The 24,817-nt window shown below is 47.9% G+C and overlaps 1 protein-coding gene and 1 long non-coding RNA gene across 2 annotated transcripts; one reads left to right on the top strand and one right to left on the bottom strand.

The window, feature by feature from the left end:
- Positions 1-2,317: 2,317 nt before the first annotated feature.
- On the top strand, positions 2,318-6,648 carry LOC146354224 (uncharacterized). Its single transcript, XR_014788333.1, has 2 exons — positions 2,318-2,852; positions 3,769-6,648. It is a non-coding gene; the product is annotated as an uncharacterized LOC146354224 (long non-coding RNA).
- A 1,003-nt stretch (positions 6,649-7,651) lies between these two features.
- On the bottom strand, positions 7,652-19,969 carry EPHX3 (epoxide hydrolase 3). Its single transcript, XM_084838430.1, has 8 exons — positions 19,474-19,969; positions 17,069-17,332; positions 16,535-16,620; positions 15,838-16,013; positions 15,473-15,601; positions 12,353-12,456; positions 10,656-10,804; positions 7,652-10,135 (listed from the first exon to the last, which is right to left on the bottom strand). Exons 2-8 carry the CDS (start codon positions 17,309-17,311, stop codon positions 9,898-9,900), a joined length of 1,125 nt encoding a protein of 374 aa, XP_084694556.1. The 5' UTR covers positions 17,312-17,332; positions 19,474-19,969; the 3' UTR covers positions 7,652-9,897.
- Positions 19,970-24,817: the final 4,848 nt, after the last annotated feature.

Here is a 24,817-nt window from a genome sequence, read left to right as displayed (position 1 = left end):
ATTGTGCAATTGCCCTGCCTCATCCATGGAATTTTACGGGGTGTTCCGTGATGTGTTTTCCTGCTGCTTCTTCCAACTTTTTCCTTAACAGGAAAAATGCATTCAGGAAGAAAAGACAGAATAGCTGCATGATGCCTTTTGACTGGTAGCGCTAGGATCCTTCCGTTTGGAAGCACCCTCAGTTTCTGTCATTCGTTTCCTGCTCCTAATGTCTCCAGAAGCTAACAACATCCATGTATCTAGTGTATTTCAGGCATTAAAAATGCCTCATGTACATTCAAGTTACAGGAAGCCAGATTCCAGCTGAACATCAGGAAAAAAACCCTGACTGTTAGAGTAATATGGCAATGGAAACAATTACCTGGGGAGGTGGTGGGCTCTCCCACACTGGAGGCCTTCAAGACGAGGCTGGACAGCCATCTGTCAGGGATGCTCTGACTTGGATTCCTGCATTGAGCAGGGGGGTGGACTCCACAGTCTTAGAGGCCCCTTCCAACCCTACTATTCTATGAGTCTGTTTTATGTAATGATGGCCGCTAGTTTGGATGGCTTTAAAAGGGGGTTACACAAATTCCTGGAGAAGGCTATCAATGGTTACTAGTCCTGATGGCTCCACGCTATGTGAAGTATCAGAGGGAGTATTCCTATGTACACCAGCTGCTGGGGAACACAGGCGGGAGGGTGCTGTTGCACTCTATTCAAACTTGTGGGTTCCCACAGGCAGCTGTTTGACCACTGTGGTAAAAGAATGCTGGACTAGATGGACCCTTGGTCTGATCCAGCAAGGCTCTTCTTACATCCTGATGCCCTTGCTTATATCAGATTTGTGTCCAGTTATTCTTTTACATAGAGACTGGTCTGTTTGTCCCATGTAGAATGCAGAAGGGCACTGCTGGCAAATGATGGCATTTATCACATTGGAAACTGAGCAGGTATATGAAGCCCTGATGTTGTGGATGGCATTCTTAGGGGTTCGTCATGCGGAGCTTTTATCCTGCTGTTGAGATGGCTCTCTCTCGGAAGTTTCTGGGCTCTTTAGATGACGCTGTTACCCTCCAGGGTGTCTCCTGCCATTTCCTCCAACCTATCCTGTGTTTTCCCCAAAAGCAAAAAATGTGGTATTTTTTCCACCCCATGGAACAGGAGCAGCATGACCCCCCTGTGAAGTTCTCCAATAGTGGAAGAAACCGCTGAGTCTGCCTGCTGGGGCGTTTGTTTTCACTTGTTGGGGATGTGGTCAGGATGAGATTTGCCAGAAGCAAGGGCAAGAATTGCCTGCAGATTGCGTCTCCCCCCTCTGCATTTCTCAATTGGAGGGAGAAGAGGGTAAAATGCCTCCCTGCAACGAAGGGAGACACTTCTGATCCCCCACCCCACCAAGCTCAGAAGCAACGTCCTCTCTTGTTTCAGAGCACCCTATTAAGTTCAGTGGGGCTTACTCCCAAGTAAGTGTGCGAGGGTGGCAGACTTACAGGGTGATCTTATGTCTACTCAGAAGTAAGTCCCTTTGAGTTCAATGCGGCTTACTCCCACACAAGTGTGCCAAGGGTTGCAGACTTACAGCACAATCTTACATTTTATGTCTACTCAGAAGTATGTCAGAGGTTTCCTGGGGGCTGCAAGAAAACAGTACAGCAGATGTTTAGCTACGAAAACAAGACCCCCCCCCCTTTGCACACATGCCAGGGAGGAAGAGAGGCACTCCCTCAGTTCAAACCATGTGGCTGCCCTGTAAAGAAGCCCTTCCTTCCAAATCCCGCAAAGAAAGCAGGATGCTCCGGAAAGGATGTGGGCTTTTGTGGGGGGGGGGGTGTTGCTTAATGTAGAAACACCCTTAGGGCCTGTAAGTGTTGCCAGAGTAGACATGGGTCCAGAGGTGGCATCTGTGTCTGCCAGAGGCTCTGGTTCCTCTTGCAAAGTCTGTTGTTGCTGGCGAGTATCATTTTTAGATTGGGCGACTGTCTGTAAACAACTACAGGCCTAGCACCCAAAGCGGATGAGCATTTAACAGCTATATAGTTGGGGAAAGGCCAGAGGAAGAGAAACACAATACTGAAGAGCAGGGAAAGGAAAAAAGTGTATTTTTTCCCTTTTCTTCTTTTAGCGGAGGGGTAAGTTCTTTACCATTACGGCAAGCATCACCACAACCTTAATCACCCTCTTCCTGGATACATACTATATGTTGTCAGGTTTGAGCAGATAAAATCTTGCTCTCCATTTTCTCCCCCTCCCCCAAAATGACACCCTAAATTCCACATCTCAGCTGCTCTCAATTTATAATCCCATAGACCTGGATCAAAAGATAAATGAACAGAATGAAGTTCAGGGGATACCCAAGGCATACAGAGTTTATTAGTTTGTAAATTAAAGGTAGAACTAAAAATAAAAACCCCAAATAGACAGAGACTGTGAGCTTCCAGATTTGGAGAATATCAATGGCTGTTGTTGTCAACTTCATTTTGTAACCCTCCCATGTTTACCTACTGCTTTTTTGGTCTGTTTTCTTACCAGAAAAAGAAAATCTGTTACAGAGGAAAATATGGAATAATGCTCCTCCTGTATGCATTGTGGGGAGGGTATGCTTCCAGACAGAGGACTCTGAGTGCTGGATCCCACTACATGAATGGACCCCCTCACTATAGCCTATGCTGACTAGTGCTGCTGCGAGCTGAAGGCCAAAACATCTGGAGGTCCACAAGTTGCCCACCCCTGTTCTAGAGGGAGTGCATTCCACTGTTTGGGATCAAGCGAAAGCCCTCTCAAGTGTGCCCAACAAATGGGTCTCTGCAGGGAATGGTATCCTCAAGAGGGAGTCTCCTGCAGATTTTAACAACTGGGCAGGTTCATAATGAGTACCTGTTTGGAAGAAAAATTGGGCCACCAAACAAACAAGGTAGCTGTATTGGTTCATGAAGGAAAAAAATTCCAAAAAACACCATTGAACAATACCTTTATTAGGATCAACCAACATTCCACAAAATTGTGCGAGCTTTCAAGTTCCCCAGAACTCTTCATCAGGCAAAAAAAATGGGATGGGGGAAGAAACAAACTCCTAAAAGGTACTACAATGTGGTCCCAATTGTCTTTTTTTTGTTTTTTTTTACCTAATACACCACCTAAAATTAATCTCTGGCTTTGTTGATATAAGTAATGTCATGTTTCTCTGCACTTCTTCTCTATGCTATCTCAGAGACCTGCGTGTTTCAGCCAAGGCAAGAGGCAGATCAGAGTTACAGCTGGTCTTTGTGTTCTCAGAAATGGAGATCAGCCATTACTTCTCCTTCCCAAAATGCATTGCTAGGAGTAATCTGATACCTGCAACATTTACCATGGGCTAATTCATTCAGATTGCAAATCTCCATTTTGAGACTGGGTATAGCTAAACTGCAGACCTCATGGCCATAACACCTGGCCAATTTTTGTGGACTTTATTTCTTCCCCCATCCTCTGATTTTTTTGGCCGATGAAGAGTTCTCAGGAATTTGAAAGCTTACACAATTGTGCAGAATTTTTGTTGCTCCTAATAAAGATATCGCCCAAATCCAGCAGCCTCCCAGGCTGAAGAATTCAGTCCCCTCTGCATTCACATGAGTTCAGTATCAGGCTAGGTAAGGCCTCTGTGATAGAGCAGAAGGTAATCTCTAAAGGCCCTGTGCATAACATAGGGGGACCTTTGAAACAGGCCCATTTCAGGGCCTGTCGAACAAGGTGTTCCTGGATCGATGGTGACCATGCCTGTAGCTTGGCATTGAGGAGATCCCTGCACAGCTGCAGATAAGAAGCAGTTGTGTTTTAGGATTGCCTGAAGGATTCTTATATACTGGAAGCTGCTCCACCTGCGAGGCAGGCTCATCTTAGTGCAAGGAATGCTGGAGTTCATTAACAACTGAAAGACAGGCCCAGGCCAGGGACATGCAACTCCTTGAACAACCTGTGGATTTACATCAATGCCAGTCAGCCTGTGCCCCCTTTAGACAATAGGGCAGCTTATGTCCAGACCCCAGCGGTGCTGTGGGGCCTGGTGTAGGGCAAAGGAGGCAACATTCCCATCTTGCAACGAGAGAGGGGTGTGCATGACGTGAGTAGCACGCAGAGCCTAAGCTGCACATTCCCAAGGCTAGGCCCTCCCACCATGTGCAAGCTATTAGGCAGAGCAAAGCATTTCTTGTGCTTGAGTAAGAATGTTCCCACAGCAGAACAGGGGTGGGGGGAAGGTGCTGGCAGGAAGCCAGGCGTGTGGAGATAAGTCTCAGGCTGGCCAGGTTCCAGCCCTCACAGAGCCACATTCACAGCAACCTCTGGCCTGGCTCCTGAGCCTCCCTGGCCAGAGGGCACCATTTCCTTCAGGGACAGAGCCTTGATTTACGCACAGGGTCACCGCTGCCCATGCCCCCTGGCTGTGCACCGGTGGCACTTGGCACTGCTCCAGCCAGCAGTGCTCAACGAGGCCCAAAGCCGCCCTGCTGGCAATGGTGCTTCTACTTCTGAGGAAACTTACAGCCCCAGCCTGAAGTCAGAAGGCTTCTTATACAAGCCCCACAGGATGTTTTACCCTTCCTCCACTCAATGTCTGAGATGGCAACAGCATCTCTGTGGCAAATGCAGAGCCAGGAAAAGATTTACAGGCCATAATTGTGGCCCATCAGCAGTTTCTGGGATTTCGATGCTATAAATGAGGGACGCAGGAAGCTGCCTTACACTGAGTCAGACCCTCGGCCATCCAGCCCAGTGTTACCAACCCTGACTGGCAGCAGCACTCCAGCGTTTCAGGCAGATGTTTTTCCTGCTCTGCTTGGAAATGACTGGGATTGAACCTGGGACCTGCTGCATGCATAGCAGATGCTCTACCCCTGAGCTATGGGCCCTCTTTGTCAGGGCTACAGACAAGGAATCCCAGTTGCATTGCCAATATGTCATGATGAATTTGAGGCCACTGCAGGGAGCCTTTTTTAAAAACAATATTCACAAGCCTAACCCAGAGACAGGGAAACTCTGGCCTGCAAGAGATCCTCATCTGGCCTACCAGCTTTTCCGCCCCTTCTCCCTCCCAGATGAACATTTCTTCTCTCCAACCTCTGTGGAGATATGAGATCTTCCCCATTTCCCACCCACCATGCTGTATTTAGGCTTTTAAAAAGCCTCCATCAGTGCCAACGGAAGCTATTCTAATGCCTAATTGCAGCATGGGAGGGGCGTTTGCTAGAGGATCACTGCTGGGGTGGGGAGGGCTAACTCTCCCTTCCCCAACACTGTGAGCCCCCCTCAAAAATCACTCTTCCAGTGCAATCAGGCCGCTAAAAAGCCTCCTTTATTGCCAGTGGATTTTTTTTAAAAAGCCTAGTTGCAGTGCAAGGTGTGTGTGTGTGGGGAGGGGGCAGGGTCACTGTTGGGGAGGAAAGGGCTGACCCTCCCCAGTGCTACAAACCCCCCTCTAAAAAATACCTATAAGTTCTCTGTAAATGGCACAAATCAATTTGAGAGACAAGGTGGAAACAGGAATGTGATCTATAACGCAGATACACCTGAAGCTGTGAAGTGATCGTAGCTTTACAAATGGTGGCTTCGGAGTGTTTGCATAAACACCTTGACATCTGTACCCCAGAGAGGGGCGTTCCAAATATACAGGCAATTTGCATGTGGTAGAGATGTTGGAGGTAACTGACTCCACTAGCCTCCTAGAAGAGTCCTTTTTCAAGCTGATTGGGGGACAATAAGCTAGGTAAGTCACAAAGGCCTGGAGAAGGTATGTCACGGGGGAGAAAAGTAGACACCTTGGCTCAGTTCCCATATGAAGATCCAGGGTGTGAGTTTCTCAGGAATCCTCTAGCCTCCCTTTGGCCCCTACAAGAGAGATCATGGTTCAAACAAGGGAAGCTAAGGCACACAAGGGCATGTATTTTTCTGGTTTTAAAATAATGGATGTGGTGGACTATGAGAGAAAACGCAATCAAAACAGAAGCATAATGGAGATTATGACTTGCACAGAGTATGTGCATACACTAGAAATGAAGGGCTCCAGCAATCTGGCACCCATGTATACTTCCAAGTTAGGCCTGTCTTGAGTGGTAAGCCAAGGACTAGTATTCTTTATTCCAGGCACCCATTGCATGTACTATAATTAAATCTGTATTTGGTTTAGTGCTTATCTCTCTTTGAATTGTTTGTTTTAGGTATAAAGTACTGCTTTGTAAAATCAAGTGTTCTGGAAGAAAATAACGTGCTCCAAAAGGCTAGATGTTGGATTTTCAAGAGTAGTTCAAATAAACTTGATTTTGCAACTTAAGTTTGTTTCCTCCCCCTTTCTTGCTTTTCAGTGGGTTGTTTCTATGAGCTTCTAGGCTAGCCTTCCCCAACTTGGTGCCCTCCAGATGCGTTAGACTACAACTCCAAGCTGGGCCATGCTGGATAAGGATGATGGGAGTTGTAACCCAATACATCTCAAGGGCACCAGGTTGGGGAAGGCTGTGTCAGGTAGTCCAGAATAGGGATGTACGAAAGTCACTTACCTTTTTGACGTGGTGATTCACGGTGAGGGGGAGACGATCTGCTCCTCCCCCCGAAATCCTAATCTGGCCGGCTCCGCTCCACGGAAATTCTGCGGAGCCGCTGGCCGGGGCCGCCCGCAGCTGGACATCCGGCTGCTGGGCAGCCTGCAAGCAAAAAAACAAAACAAAACAAAAAAACAGCATACGCAAATGGCGGCAGCTATGGCGGCCGCCATTTGTGTTCCCTTTTTTTCGCTGTTTTAGCCTACGTAAATATTTATGTAACCTATTACGGCAAAAAAAAGGGGAACGCAAATAGCGTAGTGGGCACCATTTGCGTTCCTTTCCCCCCCGCCGTTTTAGCCTACGTAAATATTTATGTAAGCTATTACGGCGAAAAAAGGGGACGCAAATAGCGCCCACTACGCTATTTGCGTTCCCCTTTTTTGCGCCGTAATAGCTTACGTAAATATTTACATAGGCTAAAACAGTTAAAAAAAGGGAACATAAATGGCGGCTGCTGTAGCTGCCGCCATTTGCGTACGCTGTTTTTTTTTTTTTGCTTGCCGTGATAGGCTACGTAAATACTTACGTAGCCTATCACGGCTATGATGAGGAAGTGAATGGCAGCCGCACGGCGGCCGCCATTCGCAAGTCAGCGCGGATGGCAGCAGGTTTGTGCTCTGTTTCGTGTGCCTTTCGTGGGTTGGGGGGGCGGGGACTTCGTTCTGCCACGGATTTCGGGGGGCCGAATATTTATTTTATTTATTATTATTAAATTTATTAATCGCCCATCTGGCTGGTCACCCAGCCACTCTGGCATTCGGCCTCACCGAGATCCGTGGCGGAATTCTCTGACATCCCTAGTCCAGAACATGCTTCCATGTATATAATGTGGCCTGAGCAAGAAAGCTGCTGCAACATCACCCCCCGGTGGCATCCCAAAAGCACAACAGATCTAAGCCATGAGTCTGGCTCAGACCTGAGTGAGAAAGCATGAAGTTTGCTTAAAGCAGGGCCAGATCTACACCTCGTGCCACATCAATACAATCCCATCAAGGTGACATGATATCCCTCTTGCACATTTAGATCTCGTAGCACACACAATATCTGTTGCAGTATTTTGGATAATGCAGACTAAAAAGCGGGAAATAATGCTAGAAAAGCGGTATACGGAATATGTAATGTGCCCTAAGAGTTATCAGCGCACTTCAGTACCAATAAAAAGCACTCATGTAGATCTAGGCAGGGATAGGTAGCCTAATGCCCTCCAAATATGATGGGAGACAGTCTAAGAGATGCACTTTGCTCTATCATCACAAATAAGTGGAAATGCAAGGAAGGTGTTTTCTTCAGAGGGCAGTGAAGCAATACTTTCCGCCCAAAGAAGCAAAGATGTGTCTGACTGTGCCAAACCAGAGCAAAGAAAAGACAGCAGAGCTGGCATTTCACTGTGTAGCTAAGTAGCCTCATATCAAAGACTTTACTGGCAATAGCCAGTAAAGAACCTTCCTGCTGTCCTGAAATATAGGCACCCCATTTCCAGCTCCCCTGACCTACCCTATTGGGATTTTTGCCCTCTTCTTGGCAGCGCTGTCTATTGTGGCATACCTACAAACAAGCTCTGAACTTAAAAGGGAAATTGGGCAGAGCAAGGGCCAGAGAATGCCAGCTTCAATGGGAGAGCTGGAAAACAGAAGCAACCAACTGACTACGGGCCCTCAGCTAAAATGGGTCCAAAGCAGCTATGGCAGCCTTCACACCATACTCTGTGGAAAACCCCTTGCTGGCGAGAGCTGGACTAGTCAAGGCACTGAGGTGGTACAGAAACCCATCCCAGCCAAATCCTCTCCTAGTGAAAGGCCAAAGTGGTTTGTTAAGCTGGCATGATCCTGGTCCTCCTAAACTACTAGACGTCACATGTGGTTTGGCCCTTAGTGGACATTAATCACTTGTTTAAACAGGCGGGTTTAACATGACTGTCTTTGATGTGCAGACTACACACTGGATAGTCTCTTCTTTTCTCCAGTTTACTGCATGCACAGGACAATCTACATGCTACAGGGGCAATTATGACACCTTCTCTTTGGCAGAGCAGTAGATGATCTCATGCTTCTTTCTCAACCCTTCCAATCCATTTCCTCTTCTCCGAGGTGTCACCAGGATTTCTGTAGGTACAGTCACACATCCCAACATTCTCCCGATCTCAACTGGGGACCCATGCAAGCTTTCTGCTGATAATCACTCCTTCCTGGCTGATCTTTGCCCCTGGAAGCACCATTTTCAGTAAAGTAGTATTAATAGGTCCACCACTCCCACCCGTATTCCACAGCTTCATTTTATCCACTTCACACCAACAGCCTGGCTTCTGGTGCAATCCACCCTAGAAAGCCTTGTGCCACCTCTGATGGCAATGCTAAAAACCATCCTCAAAGGGCAACCAAACATTCCGCCAACAACACACAGCCCTTTAGAGCATCAGGTCCAAAACGCTGAAACAGACAACAACTGTGGTGTCGAGAAGGCTCTTTATCATAGCTGCAGTTCCATGGACAAGCTGACATTCTTTCCCAGAGAACTGACTGGTTTTCTTCCAGGCAGATATAAAGGTTCCTACAAGAGTGGCACACCTGCTCAGCTACACATATCCTCCTTTTACACACTGGGTAGTCTCTTCTTTTCGCCAGTTTACCACATTCACAGGACAGTCAACATGCTACAGGGGCAATTATGACACCTTCTCTTTGGCAGAGCAGTAGATGATCACACGCCTCTTTCTCAACCCTTCCAATCCATTTCCTCTTCTCTGAGGTGTCACGAGGATTTTTGTAGGTACAGTCACACTTGCAGGTGTGTTAAGAGGCAACTTCTTCCTGATGTGTTAATAGTTCACCCTGGGTATATCATAAAGCAGAAGGCTGAGGTCATGTTGAAAGTTTTGATTTCATCAGGATCCAAGCCAGCAGCCCCCACCCCACCCTGCCTCTCTTAGAGCCTGTGCAGCGCAATTTGCCTAGGCAGTGAGGTGCCAGCAAAAAGGAATGTGAGGAGGGAACAGTAAATGCAGAGCTCAGCTCAGGATTCAGCTATGCCAAGGCACATAACAGAATAAAGATGTCAAGTCTTGCCTTCCATGGGTATTAATCGCCTACACCACAGAGGAAGTGAGCTGGAAGACCTTTGGCCAGACACAACGGCTTGCGATTGTATAGTCAGGAAGGCCCAACTCAGAACCACTGAGGCAAATCCTCCTTAGTGTGGGTTTGTGGCAAAGCCAGTTAACAGTACAATATAGTGCAGAAACATCCCAGAGAACACAGGGAAGGCCACTCCCTCCAGAGTCAGGCCAAGCTGCAGCTGTGGCAGTTTCCTGCATGCCGAGTAGTGGGGATGCCTCTAACGCCCAGAGCAGTTACTCTGTCTTTCCATCGAATTCTCTCCCCAGGAGGAAAGCCCACAGCAGTTGATTGACTTTTTCAGGTTGGTCCTCAGCAACATAGTGGCTGGCTTCAGGGATGAGGTGCACCTGGACGCTGTTCCGTATATTCTGCACCATAGGTTGGATGAGACCCTGTTCAAAGTATGGATCCTTCTCTCCCCAGATCAGCAGGGTGGGCATCAGTATATCCTTGTGCTTTGGAGGCCCCCAGCTGTATGGACAGACACACATATGCTTAAAACGAGCACTGGGCACCCAGCAGCTCCCTACTTTTCCATCTTATCCAAGCCAGGATCAATCTTCCTGCCTTCCACCCCAGGAGGCTCCTGCCCAGCAGGTATGGGGGAAACCCAGAGGGATCTGGAAAGGGAACATCCCCACTTCAGCTTGCATTCTAGAACCCAGCACTGCCGCATTTCATTAGGAACTGTGATTTCCCGGAATCCCTTTTGGAAGAGTCACAAGATTTCCCCCATCCACTTACGGACATATGAAGGGAGGGAGAGAGTTCTGCCCCTGCATTTATTTAATCCAACTAAGAATTTGGGCCCTCTCAGAAAATTAGGATCAGAAGGTTACTTCTGCCAAGCAGACCCATCCCCCCACCCTGCCCTACTGAGGGAAAAGCCTGAATGTCCCGATACCCCAGTTCTACTACCCAGAAAGAGAGAAAACGGGAGCAGAGAGTGCCAGTACCACCCAGAGAGTGTGGGAGAAGATTGAGCTCTCACCAGAACATGTTCCTATAGTAATTCAGGGCTGGTGTCAAACCACCAAGGTTCGAGAAGCCATACAAATAAGCTTCCAACGCCTCCTCTGTTGGCTGGAATTCAGAATCCAGCACACCATTTTTCTTGCTGGTCATAGAAGACCTTATTCCCTGCGGAGACAAGACACAGCACCATGTGGCAGTCCACCCCATCCTGTATAACACATCCTCTTATGAGCCAGAGAGATCTCCTGCCCACTACAGCATCCTTTCCCAACCTGGTGCCCTCCAGACGTGCACTTCAATTCCCCAGCCAGCATGGCTCATGGTCAGGGATGCTGGGAGCTGTCATCCAAACATCTGGAGGAGTGCACCAGGTCAGGGAAGGCTGCTCTGGAGCTTGTCTTTCACGTATATGCCCTCCATGAGCCTGCCATAAAGTCCCTGAGCTGGACACAGAAAGAAGTAGCACTGCCTTTTCCTCTTCCGCTTTTTAAAACAAAAACATAAACCTGGCCCTACTCCTACGTCTTCACCTGACAGGTCTGTGTGTGCTGGGCTGCAGTTAAAGCTTTTCCCAGCACTCCTCCCCACATTCTACGTGTGGGTGTGCCAGTCTGGCATTACAGCACAAAATCCAGGCAGCAACGCCCCCTAGACAAAAGGGAAAGGAAATGCAGAACACGGTGGGTCCCCCAGCTCAACCCCCCAAGAACATGCCTCCACCTGCCAGGGAAGTCCCTCCCTCCTCCCCGAGGGCTCTGTACAGCAAGTTCCCCCCTGCTCCGCTACCCAACAGTCATTTTCCACTGACTCCACATCTCTCGTTGTTTGTGCCAACACCCCCATCCCTGCCAGTTCCTCACAGGTAAGGTTTAAAAACCCAGAACATCTCTACACAGCAGGGGGTGACAGAAGATTTTCTACAACTTTTTTAGAAAAAGGCAGACAGCCCAGCTCATAATCCTGCAACCAGTCCCAGACATTTATTTGCTAGGGAAAGGCCATTCATAATACCTGTACAACATTACAAAATGCAGAACACAAATAAAACAATGGAATAATTAAACAAGTAAAAAGAGAGCTGAACTAACAAATCCCCCTATTTATATTTATTTATTTATTACATTTCTATCCTGCCTTTTTTCCTCCTTAAGGAACCCAAGGCGATGTACATAATCCTCCTCTTCTCTATTTTATCCTCACAACAACAACCCTGTGAGGTAGGGTGGGCTGAGAGTCTGTGACTGGCCCAAAGTCCCTTAGTGAGCTTCATGGCTGAGTGAGGACTAGAACCCGGGTTTCCTGACTCCTAGTCCAACACTCTAGCTATCTGACAAAAAGGTTTGGGATATGGTTCCATGATACACTGTGTATTTTATTTATTGATTGCATTTTTATCCCACCTTTTTTCCTCTTGCAAGGAACCCAAGGCAGCTGACATGATCCTCCTCCTCTCCGTTTTATCCTCACAACAGCAGCCCTGTGAGGTGGGTTGGGCTGAGAGTCTGTGACTGGCCCAAAGTCACCCAGGGAGCTTCCATGGCCGAGTGGGGACTAGAACCCGGATCACAAGGCAGAATGGAATACTTGGGCTTAACCAAAGAACATCCCCTCTGCAGCCCCAGTTGGGAAATAGGTTTATGTATATATGCTTCTGTTCCCATATGGCAGGCCATGAACACTGAGGGCCCACCATGCAACCCCCACCCCACTTACACAGAAGTCATCCACGGACAGCACAAATTCCGGCAGCTTTGGGAGCTGGAAGAACAACATGTACGTGGATCGCAGCAGCTGGGTAGGATGTTGAAGGGCATATTCTGCCAGGGTGAAGGAAAAATAGGTTGTGGCAAATTGTCATTGCCCTGACACCCATTATAGATCACACTATTTATTTATTTAAAACATTTCTTGGCTGCCTTTCAGGGCAGAAGCCCTCCCAAGGCAGCTTATATCACTAAAATACATAAAAAGAGTTAAAATATTAAAAAGCTTTAAAACCAACAATGAAAGCCAACAATAAAACCAGCAACAACTACAACGGCATAAACAGCAATAACAGCAGTCATATCAAGAGAAGGCCATGGTAAAGTCATAAGTTTTCAAGGCCTTCTTAAAAGCCTGCAATGATGGCGCATGGCGGGCCTCCAATGGCAACTTGTTCCAAAGGTGAGAGGGCCTTCTCTGCAGTGATCCTAGTTGTGTGATCACCCACCTGACTGCTGTCACAGGTGGACACATCAGAAGGGCCTCTCTTTCTGATCTTAAAGTATGGGCAGGCTGATATGGGTGAAGGCGGTCCTTCAAGTAACTGTTCCCAAACCAGGCTTTAAAGGTAAAAAACAAGCATTTCGAATTGGGCTCAGAAACACTATGGTAACCAGTGCAGCTGGCACAGTATAAGCATTATGTAATCAAATTGTCTCACCCCCATCAGTACTCGAGCAGCTGCATTCTGAATGAGCTGGAGTTTCTGAATTGTCTCCAAAGGCAGACGCACATACAGCCATTACAGTAGTCCAGCCTGGACATCACTCGTGTGTGGATAACTGAGGCAAGGTCCATCTTCTCCAGATAGGGCCGCAGCTGGCATACCAGCCTAAGCTGGTAAAAAGCACCCCTGGATACCGCAACCACCTGGGCTTCCCCAGTTAGCTCAGAGTCCAAGAGGACCCCAAGACTGCACACTTGGTCTTTTAGGAGGACCAGCTGTAAACTTCCAAAGTAGTTGGTTTCCCAACCCACGCTACCTCCATCTTGTCTGGATTAAGTTTCAGCTTGTTCACCCTCATCCATCCCAAAACAGCCTCCAGACACTGGTTCAAGAATTCCACAGCCTCCCTGGGATATGCAGATGGAAATGAGAGGCAGACCTGAGTATCATCCGCATATTGATGACATTTCAGCCCAACCCTCCTGAAGACTTCCTCCAGCGGTTCCATGTAGATGTTAAAAAGCATGGGGGACAAGACCGAACCTTGCGGTGCCCTACAGGCTGATGGCTATGGAGTGGAACAGAAGTCCCCCAGCACCACCTTCTGAGACTGCTCCTCCAGAAAGAACTGGGACTACTTAAAAACTGTGCCTCCCAAGCCCAATCCAGATAAATGAGCCAGAAGGATACCATGATCAATGGTATTGTAAGCCACTGAGAAGTCCAGAAGAACCAACAGGTTGCACCCCCCCCCCCCCAAATCCATTCCCTGGCCTAAGTCATCATCCAGGGCAACCAAGGCTGTTTCTGTCCCCTACCCAGGCCTGAAACCTGATTGGAATGGATCTAAATAATCAGTTTCATCCAAAACAGCTTGGAGTTGTGAGGCCACCACATGCTCCAGCACCTTGCCCAAGAATGGCAAATTTGACACAGAGCGGCAATTATCCGAAACCATCTAAATTTGGTTTCTTCAACAAGGGCTTCACCCCAGCTTCTTTCAAATCTGCGGGGACCTCACCGTCTCTCAAGGAGGCATTTACCATCTTGGAGGTCCAGATATCCAGCCCAGCTCTGGCAGATTTCACCAGCCAGGATGGGCAAGGATCTAAAGGGCAAGTAGTAGGCCTCAGTCCTCCAAGCACTTTGTCCACATCCTCAGGTTGCACAAACCGAAAGGTATCCATCACATGACTAGATGGTGCACCAGCCCTATATATATCAGACTGTCAAAACAATGGAATCCAGGTTGGTATGAATACAAGTGATTTTATCTGCAAAGTGCCTGACCAATTGTTCACAGCAGGCCTTTGAGGATTTCAGTTCTTGATTCCAAGGCCTAAGAGGCCTTTAACCACACTAGATCCTCTAGGAAGGCCTGGAGCTCTCCTTATTTAGTCCAGGAGCAGGCAACTTGTGGCCATCCAGAACGTTTTGCCACCATCAGCCCTAGCCAGCAAAACCAATGGTGAGGGATAATGGGAGTTGTGTCCTCTAGATACTTTAGCCTACAAGTTGCCCACCACTAATTTACGCACAAGGCAAATGTATTTCTGTTTTACCAGGATTTTCAAGAACTGCTGTCAGCTTTTTCAAGTTAGAGCTGTTTGATTTCTAGGCTGCAATCCTATATCCTTTTACTGGGGAACAGACATGTACAGTAGACATTGTGCTCTTACTCTGTTTGAACAGACTCTTGCTTTTTTTAGCTTGCTTGCTTAATTTTAATGCTAGAACGGATCAGTGTTTTTTGTTTTTTTTAAGCGTATTGTGTTAAGATTGTTGGCTTTATCACCATAATCAAATTGTACTTTTGTACGTTGTTAGCTGCCCAGGGAACATACATCCCACACCTTCACCATAAATATAAGTTATGCAAATGATTTTAAAAAGATCATTAACAAGAGGAGGAAGGGCTCAACTGGGGTTGCCCCCCAACATCTGAGTCAGCTGCCAGCCCATGCAATGAAAACAAGCAACTGTTTTAGCAAGTATTCCTGATGCCAACTTTCTGTCTGCTTAGTGCTTAGGGCTGGGCCAGGGTACCTGGACAGTGCAGACAAGCTCCTTTCCCCAAAAAGAGCTGTAATGTGACAGCAGCAGCCTAGCGATGGCCCTGGAGTCATAGGGTAGTATCCAAAGTTAGTCCTACATGGAGTAGACCCATTGCAATGAATGAGACTTAAGTTAATCATGACTAACGTGCCCTGATCATTTCAAGGGGTCTACTCTACATAGGACTAACATTGGATACTACCCATAGTGGCCTTGGACTGGTGAGCAGAAAGTCCCTGGCAGAGTCAGTCTCTCCCCCTTTCCCCAATCCCACTTGGAGCAAGAGGGTGCTAAAAGCTGGACACAGCCAATGCAAGCACCAGACCACAGGATAGCACTAACCTTACCTAGGAGGACGTGTATTTGGACAACGTTCATGACAATCAGCTTCTCCACCATGTTGGGGTGACAGGCAGCGAATTCCGAAGCAATGACTCCACCCCAGTCATGTCCTACCAGGATGCACTTGGCAGTCTCTAAAGAACAACAGAGACAGAAATCAGCAGAACAAAGAGCACGTGGACAAGTATCTGCCTGCTGTGTGCAACAGGCCTGCTAGATCATTTCCCAGACTCACTCATCTGCTTTCATAGAGAGCCCCAATCAGGATCCATCCAACACTTTTGAAACCTTAACCAGACCCACAGGAGTTGGCAGCAGCCAAGCCCCAGTAGAACTGCCACCAGGCTCTTCTCCCGGCATAACTTCTCACCGTCCTTCTCACTGGAGCCCAGGGCTTCGATGACACCTCGTATATCTTCAAGCAGAGCATCCCTCCCATAGTGCCTACAATCAGCTGGCGCGTCAGAAAATCCATAGCCTCGCATATCGAGTGCCACCACCTTAAACGCTTTCTTGAATTCCTTCAACTGGTGGCGCCACACAAACCTGGTTTAATACATAAATAAAGACAAAGCGTAGAGAATGTGCCAGCCAATACCCAGGACATCAGTGTCTGTTTGCCCCGCTTCCCTTCCCCACCCTCCAATGTCAAGAATCCCTCACCAAGCATCCCCTTAGCTTAATCTCTTTTAACATTTGTCCTTCCATCATTGAAATGGTAATTCTACTGACCAGGACCCATGTTGCTTTTGCATTCCATTGAATGTATGACCGATACTAAATGGATGCTGCACAATTATGATTTAATGATGAAGGCCTGAGAGTCATTCACCATGGATCATGGGAGTTAAATACCATGCAGGTGAGTATCACCACCACCTCCAGGTCCTTTCCTTCGGGAAGGTAATCCTTCTGTCCAAGAGTCTACTCCAAGCTTTGCAGTATACCTGCCCCCCAGATACATCAACAGCCACACTGGATGGCAGACCTGGGGCTTGCCAAAGTCTGCATGAGTAAGCAGGTATCAGCTCCACACATTCCGCCTCTTCTGACTTCCACACACTTACCAGTTCTGGGGAAATCCATGCAAGAAGAGCATCAGCCGTGCCCCTTCCTGGCCAGCCTGAACATAGTGCAGACGCAACCCAGAGTCCTTGAGGCCCCGAAGGACAGAAAAATAAGATAGTTACACACAGGCATTCAAGGCACCTCTCCCTTGATCAGAACTCAGTGATAGAGCACATGCTTGGCATGCAGAACCGCTTAGGCATATTTTAAAAAGATGCTGAGTGGTATATAAATCTATTTAATAATACTAATACTGATGAGGATGAGGATGTCTCAGGTTCAATCCCTGCCATCTCCGCTTAAGAGGATCCTGTAGCAGGTGTTGTGTGAAAGGCCTCGATCTGTGCTAGATGGACAGTATGAGCTGGTAGAGGGCAGCTGCCCACGTGCCTTCCAGCCTTTCAAATATACTAGCCGCACAAGAAGCCAGACCCTAAGGCCTTGCCTTCCCCCCTAGTTTCAGCAGCCGCCCGTGAGCCACTGCACACGACAGTCTCTATGGGGGGCTCCCCCTGCACCTTGAGCGCACTCACCTTGAGCGTCAGATATCGGTGTTCCCCATACTTGGCATCAGTGAGGCAGCTTGGGGGTGCCTCCCTCCTCCTCTTGCAGAACACCCGGCTGGGGCCCTTTGTCAGCACCTGCCAGAGCACCCACCAAGAGCTGTGAGCTGCAGCAAGGCAAGCGACAGAGTACACAGCCAGCCAGGTTACGACGGTAGAGGCCTTCAGCACCAGACGAGTGGGGACCAGTAAGGAGCGATAGAGAGACACCATCCTCTCCCGTTGCCTTCAGGGCTACAAAGAAAGCATCCTCCTGTTTGGATTTGTCAAAAACAAGTCCTGCCAGACAAATCTGATCTCATTTTTTGATCAAGTCACCTCCCTTGTAGACCGTGGGAATGCTGTAGACATCATATACCTCGACTTCAGCAAAGCTTTCGACAAAGTGCCCCATGATCTCCTGATGAGCAAACTAGCTCAAAGTGGGCTAGATGAAACAACGATCCGGTGGATCCACAGTTGGCTACAGAATCGGACTCAAAGAGTGCTTATCAATGGGACCTTCTCAAACTGGGGAGAGGTAACGAGTGGGGTGCCGCAGGGCTCAGTCCTGGGCCCAGTGCTCTTCAACATTTTTATGAATGACTTGGAGGAGGAGGTGCAGGGAATGCTGATCAAATTTGCAGATGACATAAAATTGGGTGGGATAGCTAATACTTTGGAAGACAGAAACAAAATTCAAAGTGATCTGGATAGACTGGAGCGCTGGGCAGAAAACAACATAATGACATTTAATAGGGATAAATGCCAAGTTCTGCACCTAGGAAAAAGAAACCAATTGCACAGTTACAAGATGGGGGATACGTGGCTCAACCACACTACAAGCGAGAAGGATCTTGGAATTGTTGTCAATCACAAGCTGAATATGAGCCAACAATGTGAAGTGGCTGCAAAAAAGGCAAATGCTAGTTTGGGCTGCATTAATAGAAGCATAGCTTCCAAATCCCGGGAAGTACTAGTTTCCCTCTACTCAGCACTGGTTAGGCCTCACCTGGAGTACTGTGTCCAGTTCTGGGCATGTGTCCAGTTCTGGGCACCACACTTTAAGAAGGATGCAGACAAACTGGAGAGGGTTCAGAGGAGGGCAACAAAGATGGTCAGGGGACTGGAAACAAAGCCCTATGAAGACAGACTGAAAGAACTGGGCATGTTTAGCCTTGAGAAGAGAAGACTGAGGGGAGACAGGATAGTGCTCTTCAAGTCCTTGAAAGGTTGTCACAGAGAGGAAGGCCAGGATCTCTTCTCCATCATCCCAGAGTGCAGGACACAGAATAATGGGCTCAAGTGAAAGGAAGCCAGATCCCGGCTGAACATCAGGAAAAGCTTCCTGACTGTTAGAGCAATCCGACAATAGAACCAATTACCTAGGGAGGTGGTGGGCTCTCCCACACTGGAGGCCTTCAAGACGAGGCTGGACAGCCATTTGTCAAGGATGCTCTGACTTGGATTCCTGCATTGAGCAGGGGGTTGGACTCGATGGCCTTGTAGGCCCCTTCCAACCCTACTACTATTCTATGATTCTAGGCAGGCTGGGCTGAATAAACCAGGATCTACTGAGAATGCCATTAGGCCACACACCAATGCACCCTTCAGCCAGCATCTGTTCAGGCAACTCTCGAACACAGCAGGGTTCTCGATTCCCTGTGGACATGTGGCACGGAATGTGTAGAGAGGCAATGGCTGTGCAGAAGGCAGGAATCTGCATCCATGCTTCTAAGTTCATGCAGGGCCATAACGGTCTTCCTTTACAGCAGCAAGGTTCAAATACTTTCTTTGGATGCTGTGGCGGCTCTCCCAGCTTCTGTGGGCTATGAAGGGGAGGGGAGGGGATCTTGCACGACAGCTACAGATGTCATGACTGAGGTGGGGGGGGTCACAAGAGAGGAATACACTCAAAGTCATTCACTACATCTGCCAGTGAAGCTACCGGTGCCTGTCTGAAGATGGGAGACCCAGACCAGCCACGTCACAAACCGGAGTCTTGCCAAAGGTGCAAAGGTTAGTGTTTCCATACGAGTTCTGTGGGGTAAAGCTTCCAACAGTCATCCACCCCACATTTGCCCTAAGTTGTTTCCTGCGGGCGGGGGGGCAGTGAGCTTCTCAAACCTTGGGATCTGGCCAACCCATGGGGTGGATGATCGCTCCCTAACGCGGCTGGCTATTTATGTCTCCGGCTGCCTTCCAGAAATCTGCTCAGGCGGCTCAGCCGATCCGAGGCGGGAGCCCGCCCTCCTGCCCAAACCCCAGGCCAAACGTGTCGCCCGCGGAACGTGGCCAGAGGGGACCCGCCGCCGGCGGGCCAGGCACCCCGAGCAGCGGGGACTCCGCGGCGTGGACCGGCGAGCCCAACGACCGCTCCCCGCCCCTTCGCTCACCTTGCCTGAGACGCTCCCGGCTCCGCGGGCTGGAGTTCGGCCGGCTCGGCTCAGCCGCGTCCCTCGTGCCCTCGGCGCCTCCGCCTGCCCAGCGACGGCTCGGGCTGGTTCTGGCCCACCGCTCCGCCCGTAACTTCAGGCAGGAGAACAAAGCGGCCGGTGAGTGGGAGGGGCGCGGGGAGGAAGGTGGGCGGCTCCTGGCCAGCTCGCGCCCGCCTCGCCGCCCCGCGGCCGCCTGGCGCAGGCAGCTCCGGCCAGCCCGAGCAGCGTGCCGCTGGCCAGCCGGGCCTCCGCGGGAGGGCGGGCCGCCAGGCGGACTGGGCCGCCAGCGGGAGGCTCAGAGCCTCCGGGCCCCTCTGCCGCCGCCTGGGCTCGCCGCCGCCGCCGCCGCCCTCTCAGCTCGGCCGGAGACCAGGGACGGGCCCGCCTGCCGCAGGCGCTGGAGCCCGCGCGTCAGGCGCAAGGGGCGCAGGAAGTGTTGACACAGGAAGTCTGCGGGAGGCGGTCCATGTCCGCGCAGCTGGCCGAGGGCTGCGCGGGGGAGCGCCGGGCAGGTCGAAGGCCCGCTGGGGGCGCTTGATACGTCAGTGTCTAGCGGGCCCGTCGTCGCGCAGGCCTGCTTCAGGCGCTTCGTCGGGGGCCTGGGCAAAAGGTGGGTCCAGGATATCAAAAACCAGAGAGGGCATCTGCCTCTGTGGGCGGAACCAGAAAAAATCGCGGATCTGCCACTCGTGGGCGCCTCCGCAGCGTAGAGACATGGCTCTGAGGCACGGCTCCTCCTGGGTGTTGCATGGGAAATCCCCGAAACCACACTCAGATCGCAGGGCACACCTTCCTGCACAGGCTGAACCATAAAAACCACGGATCCGGCACTTGTAGGCGCTCCAAGGCACAGAACAATGGATCCGAGGCTCGGATCCTCATTATTACATATGATTTCTAAAGGGAACACCGCCCAAACGGCAATCAAATCACAGAGCACATCTGCCTCCACGGATTGAGCCATAAAAATCATGGATCTGCTACTGTTAGGTGCCGTCACCATGCAAAAACATGTATTTGAGGCACGGATCCTCAAGGATCCACAGGATTGTTGCAGGGAAAATCCTCCAGTACACCATCCAATTACAGGGCACATCTGACTCCATGGATTGAACCATAAAAATCATGGATCCGCCACTCGTAGGTGCCACCACGGCACAAAAAAATGGATCGGAGGCACAGATCCACAAAAAAAAATCAGTAAGGGGGAAAAGATGAAATAGCCTTTGGAATGGTAGGTAGCATTAGGAGTCCTCAGCCCAGAAGCACACACAAATGTATAATGACATAAGCTTTCATGGTGGAGTTGACGTCATCAGATGCATGAAATGCTTTCCTCAGTTGGAAGGTATATATTATACACATGAGTTAGAGGAAAGACAAAGAATTGTGAACAGTTGCATCACATGACGCTGTGTATGGCAAATAGTACAAGCTGCAATAATTCAATTAAGTGACCATTCACAACAGCAGTAATTACTGATAATTACACTGTCATCTTAATAATGCAAAATACGCTATGCAGGTCAGAAAATAATTGTCCTTATTCATGCACAAATGGTTAAAATTAAATATTTTGATAAGTTACAGTTCAGTGGTTTCAGGCTGGTCTATTGGAAACTCCTTTGGTGGAGAAAGGCTCTGGTCAGTTTCAGTGGGAGAGTGAAGCTACATCTCTTATGTTGAAATCAGCTTACAGCACAATTCATTATTATTATTACAATCCTATACATACTTTCCCAAGTCAAAGCCCATTCATAGAACACAGTGGGGTTTACTTCAGAGTAAACATTAATAAGGATGTACAGTTAAAGTCTGATCATACCCCAGGATATTTCAGAAAATTTTATGGCTGGAAACATTGGTTGGCTATATCAGTGTGTTGGCTGTAGTTATACCGGAATGTTAATCAAATAATTAACTGAAAACCTGTCTATTATAACAACATGAAATACATTGTTTCAGAATATTTTTGTTCTCATAATCAATATTTCAACTTTATTTATTTATTTATTTATTTCTATACCGCCCAATAGCCGAAGCTCTCTGGGCGGTTCACAAAAATTCACAAAAATTAAAACCAAAGAGCACACAATAAAACAATACAAAATATATAAATCATTTACATGTTAAACTACAAACCCATATTCATTACCCTAGACCATACAAAGGGAAAGGGCTGCCATTTTACTGCTTTTAACTGTAATCTGATTCTATGAATGTTTCCCAGAAGTAAGTCTCACCAGGTCCAGTACGGCTTATGCAATAGAGGAGGTGGGGCCAGCAAGCATGCTCCTGATTCCCCCACATGACTCCTGATTCCCCCACATGACTGTATTCACTTGAGGGACAATGCTCAAATAGGGTTCATGTTATATCCATTTGCACCCTTAGTAAACAAATCTCCTATATAAATGTTCCTTACACCTTTTCAAGACTAAGGGCCAAAATAGACGTTATGGTACATGAATCTTTATCAACCATGTCTGGGTTTTTGAAAACAAATTAATAGCAGTCCTGAATAGATTGCTATTGGAACCACCATGTGTGAGATTTAACCCTTTCCTTCCTCCACTACTGTGTGAATGCAAATCACCATTTTGCAGTTATATTCTCCTGGAAGGAAATCTCCCATTGCCACCAATGGAAACTTCCCTCTTGGAACTAATAGGAGCTGGTGGTGGAATTATGTAGGAACGGTGGCAAGGAGAGGAAAAGGTTAAACTTCCCATCCTCACATGCTGCAATTCATATGAAAACAGGGACTCCCTGAACCTGTGGTGTTCCTTGTTTTGCTTTTTTAGAACCCTGCACTGGTTCTTGCAGATGCATGTAGCATCACATCTTGTTGTTGTTGTTCAGTCGTTCAGTCGTTCACGCGACACACCTACACACTGCTGCCGACACACTAATGTGTTGCGGCACACAGTTTGGAAAGCTCTGACTTAAAGGCTCATTACAAAGGTCCTCCTAGATTTTGGAAGGACTACCACTTGTATTTGAAGTCTTTTGTAGTATGGAAGGCATTGTTTGTATGTGTATCCTTTCTAAATTTTTCCAACTATTTCCATAAGGAAGTGGCTGGAAATCATTCTCATCTCCAACATAGTGAAAAAGAACCAGTTCACAATTAGTATCAAGCAGTGTATAACCAATTGGGATCTTGGAATTGCTGTCAATCACAAGCTGAATATGAGCCAACAATGTGATGTGGCTGCAAAAAAGGCAAATGCTAGTTTGGGCTGCATTAATAGAAGCATAGCTTCCAAATCCCGGGAAGTACTAGTTCCCCTCTACTCAGCACTGGTTAGGCCTCACCTGGAGTACTGTGTCCAGTTCTGGGTACCACCCTTTAAGAAGGATGCAGACAAGTTGGAGAGGGTTCAGAGGAGGGCAACAAAGATGATCAGGGGACTGGAAACAAAGCCCTATGAAGAGAGACTGAAAGAACTGGGCATGTTTAGCCTTGAGAAGAGAAGACTGAGGGGAGACAGGATAGCGCTCTTCAAGTACTTGAAAGGTTGTCACAGAGAGGAAGGCCAGGATCTCTTCTTGATCATCCCAGAGTGCAGGACACGGAATAATGGGCTCAAGTGACAGGAAGCCAGATTCCGGCTGAACATCAGGAAAAGACCCCTGACTGTTAGAGCAATACAACAATGGAACCAATTACCTGGGGAGGTGGTGGGCTCTCCCACACTGGAGGCGTTCAAGACGAGGCTGGACAGCCATCTGTCAGGGATGCTCTGACTTGGATTCCTGCATTGAGCAGGGGGTTGGATTCAATGGCCTTGTAGGCCCCTTCCAACCCTACTATTCTATAATTGTATGCCTAAAGAAGTTTCCAGTACCAGAAGCATTCCTGATTTTATGATAAAACTTCCTCACCTTTGGATCCTTTTTTTGGCCAATGTCGGACACCAGAACTGATCCAAGAATACTGATTACACCTCCAATAAGGAGGAGCACCACCACGAGGCTTACACAGTGGATCAGTAATTATTTTCTTATTTTCAGGATGCGGTAACTTTTGATAAGCCTCCTCCAGTGTAAATGGGTTGCTTCTTTTACAGTTTAAGATCATACGGGAGATGTAGAAGTGTATCCTAGGAATTCCCAGCGATTCCATAAGAATAAAGTTCTTGATGAGTTTTTCTCCTCACCCCCAGTATAAAAAGATAAAGAAATATAATGCAAATAGGCTTCAAATGACTTATCTGTCTCACCAATTCTGCCCGTTAGGTTTGGAAAGCTTCTAAACACAGGAGCCACGCCTCCTCCATCGCGGTTCTCAAGACCTTAAACAAACAGTGCACTAATACTTTACTAGTTTCACTTTCCACAGTCACCAGTTAGAAGAATAGCTCCATAAAGGTATATTGAAGCAGAGAACAGAAACTTGATCCAGGACAGACTAGTCTACATATTTCACAAAGATCAAAACTACAAATTATATTTCTTGTCTTCTTCTTTTTTTGTTGTCGTAAATCATGAAGTCTGCAGTGTAAGAGAGGAAGAGAAATTGACTGCTCATTGTCTTTTACTGCACAGGTGCCTATGCAATTCTTAATATTCAACATTGCAAGCAAGTTAGCAAAGCTTCAATATAGAAGTCAGAAAGTTTGCCACGTCAGTGGAAAACTGCACATTACATGCTTGTAATGAAGTTATTAATATAACTGTGTATTCTCCCAAAGCGTTACGCTGTTAGATGTAACACATCACATAAGCATTCCATTTTCTTTCTTTTTTGTGTTTGAACGTTTATGCATCAGGTGGACTCATAGACTCAGTCTGCACATGAGGATCCATGCCCCAGAACCATGGTTTTGTGCAAAGCACAGTATCTATGATTTTTATAGTTCAGTCTGTGGATGTCAATGTGATCTTTGATTTTATGGTGGTTTCTGTGGGAACCTGGGTAAAACCAATGTGAATTACAGGGGATTCTTACCTTGATTTTTATGGTTCAGTCTGTGGCACAAATGTGATCTATGATTTGATCAAGGTTTCAGGTGGATTCCATGAAAAATTAATGAGGATCGATGGTTTTGCACCACGGTGCCACCAAAAAATATTTATAGTCCAGTCTGCGGAGGCAGATGTGATCTGTGATATGACAATTTGGGGGTTTGTTCTGTAAAAATCATGAAAATTGAAGGGATCCATACCATGGATTAATGTTTTGCATGATGACTGCCAAGTGAACAATAAGATCCATGCTTTTTCCTCATAAAATCTATGGGCACAAACAGGTTTTGTGTTTTCATTGTGATTTAGTGTAAAAATCCGGAGGATCCAT

Source organism: Heloderma suspectum, chromosome 2 (genome assembly GCF_057233095.1).
Source record: "Heloderma suspectum isolate Gila_16-S chromosome 2, 16-S_ref, whole genome shotgun sequence".
NCBI lineage: Eukaryota > Metazoa > Chordata > Lepidosauria > Squamata > Helodermatidae > Heloderma > Heloderma suspectum.
Note: the sequence above shows the minus strand (reverse complement) of the source record. Positions and strands in the feature narration are given on the sequence as shown.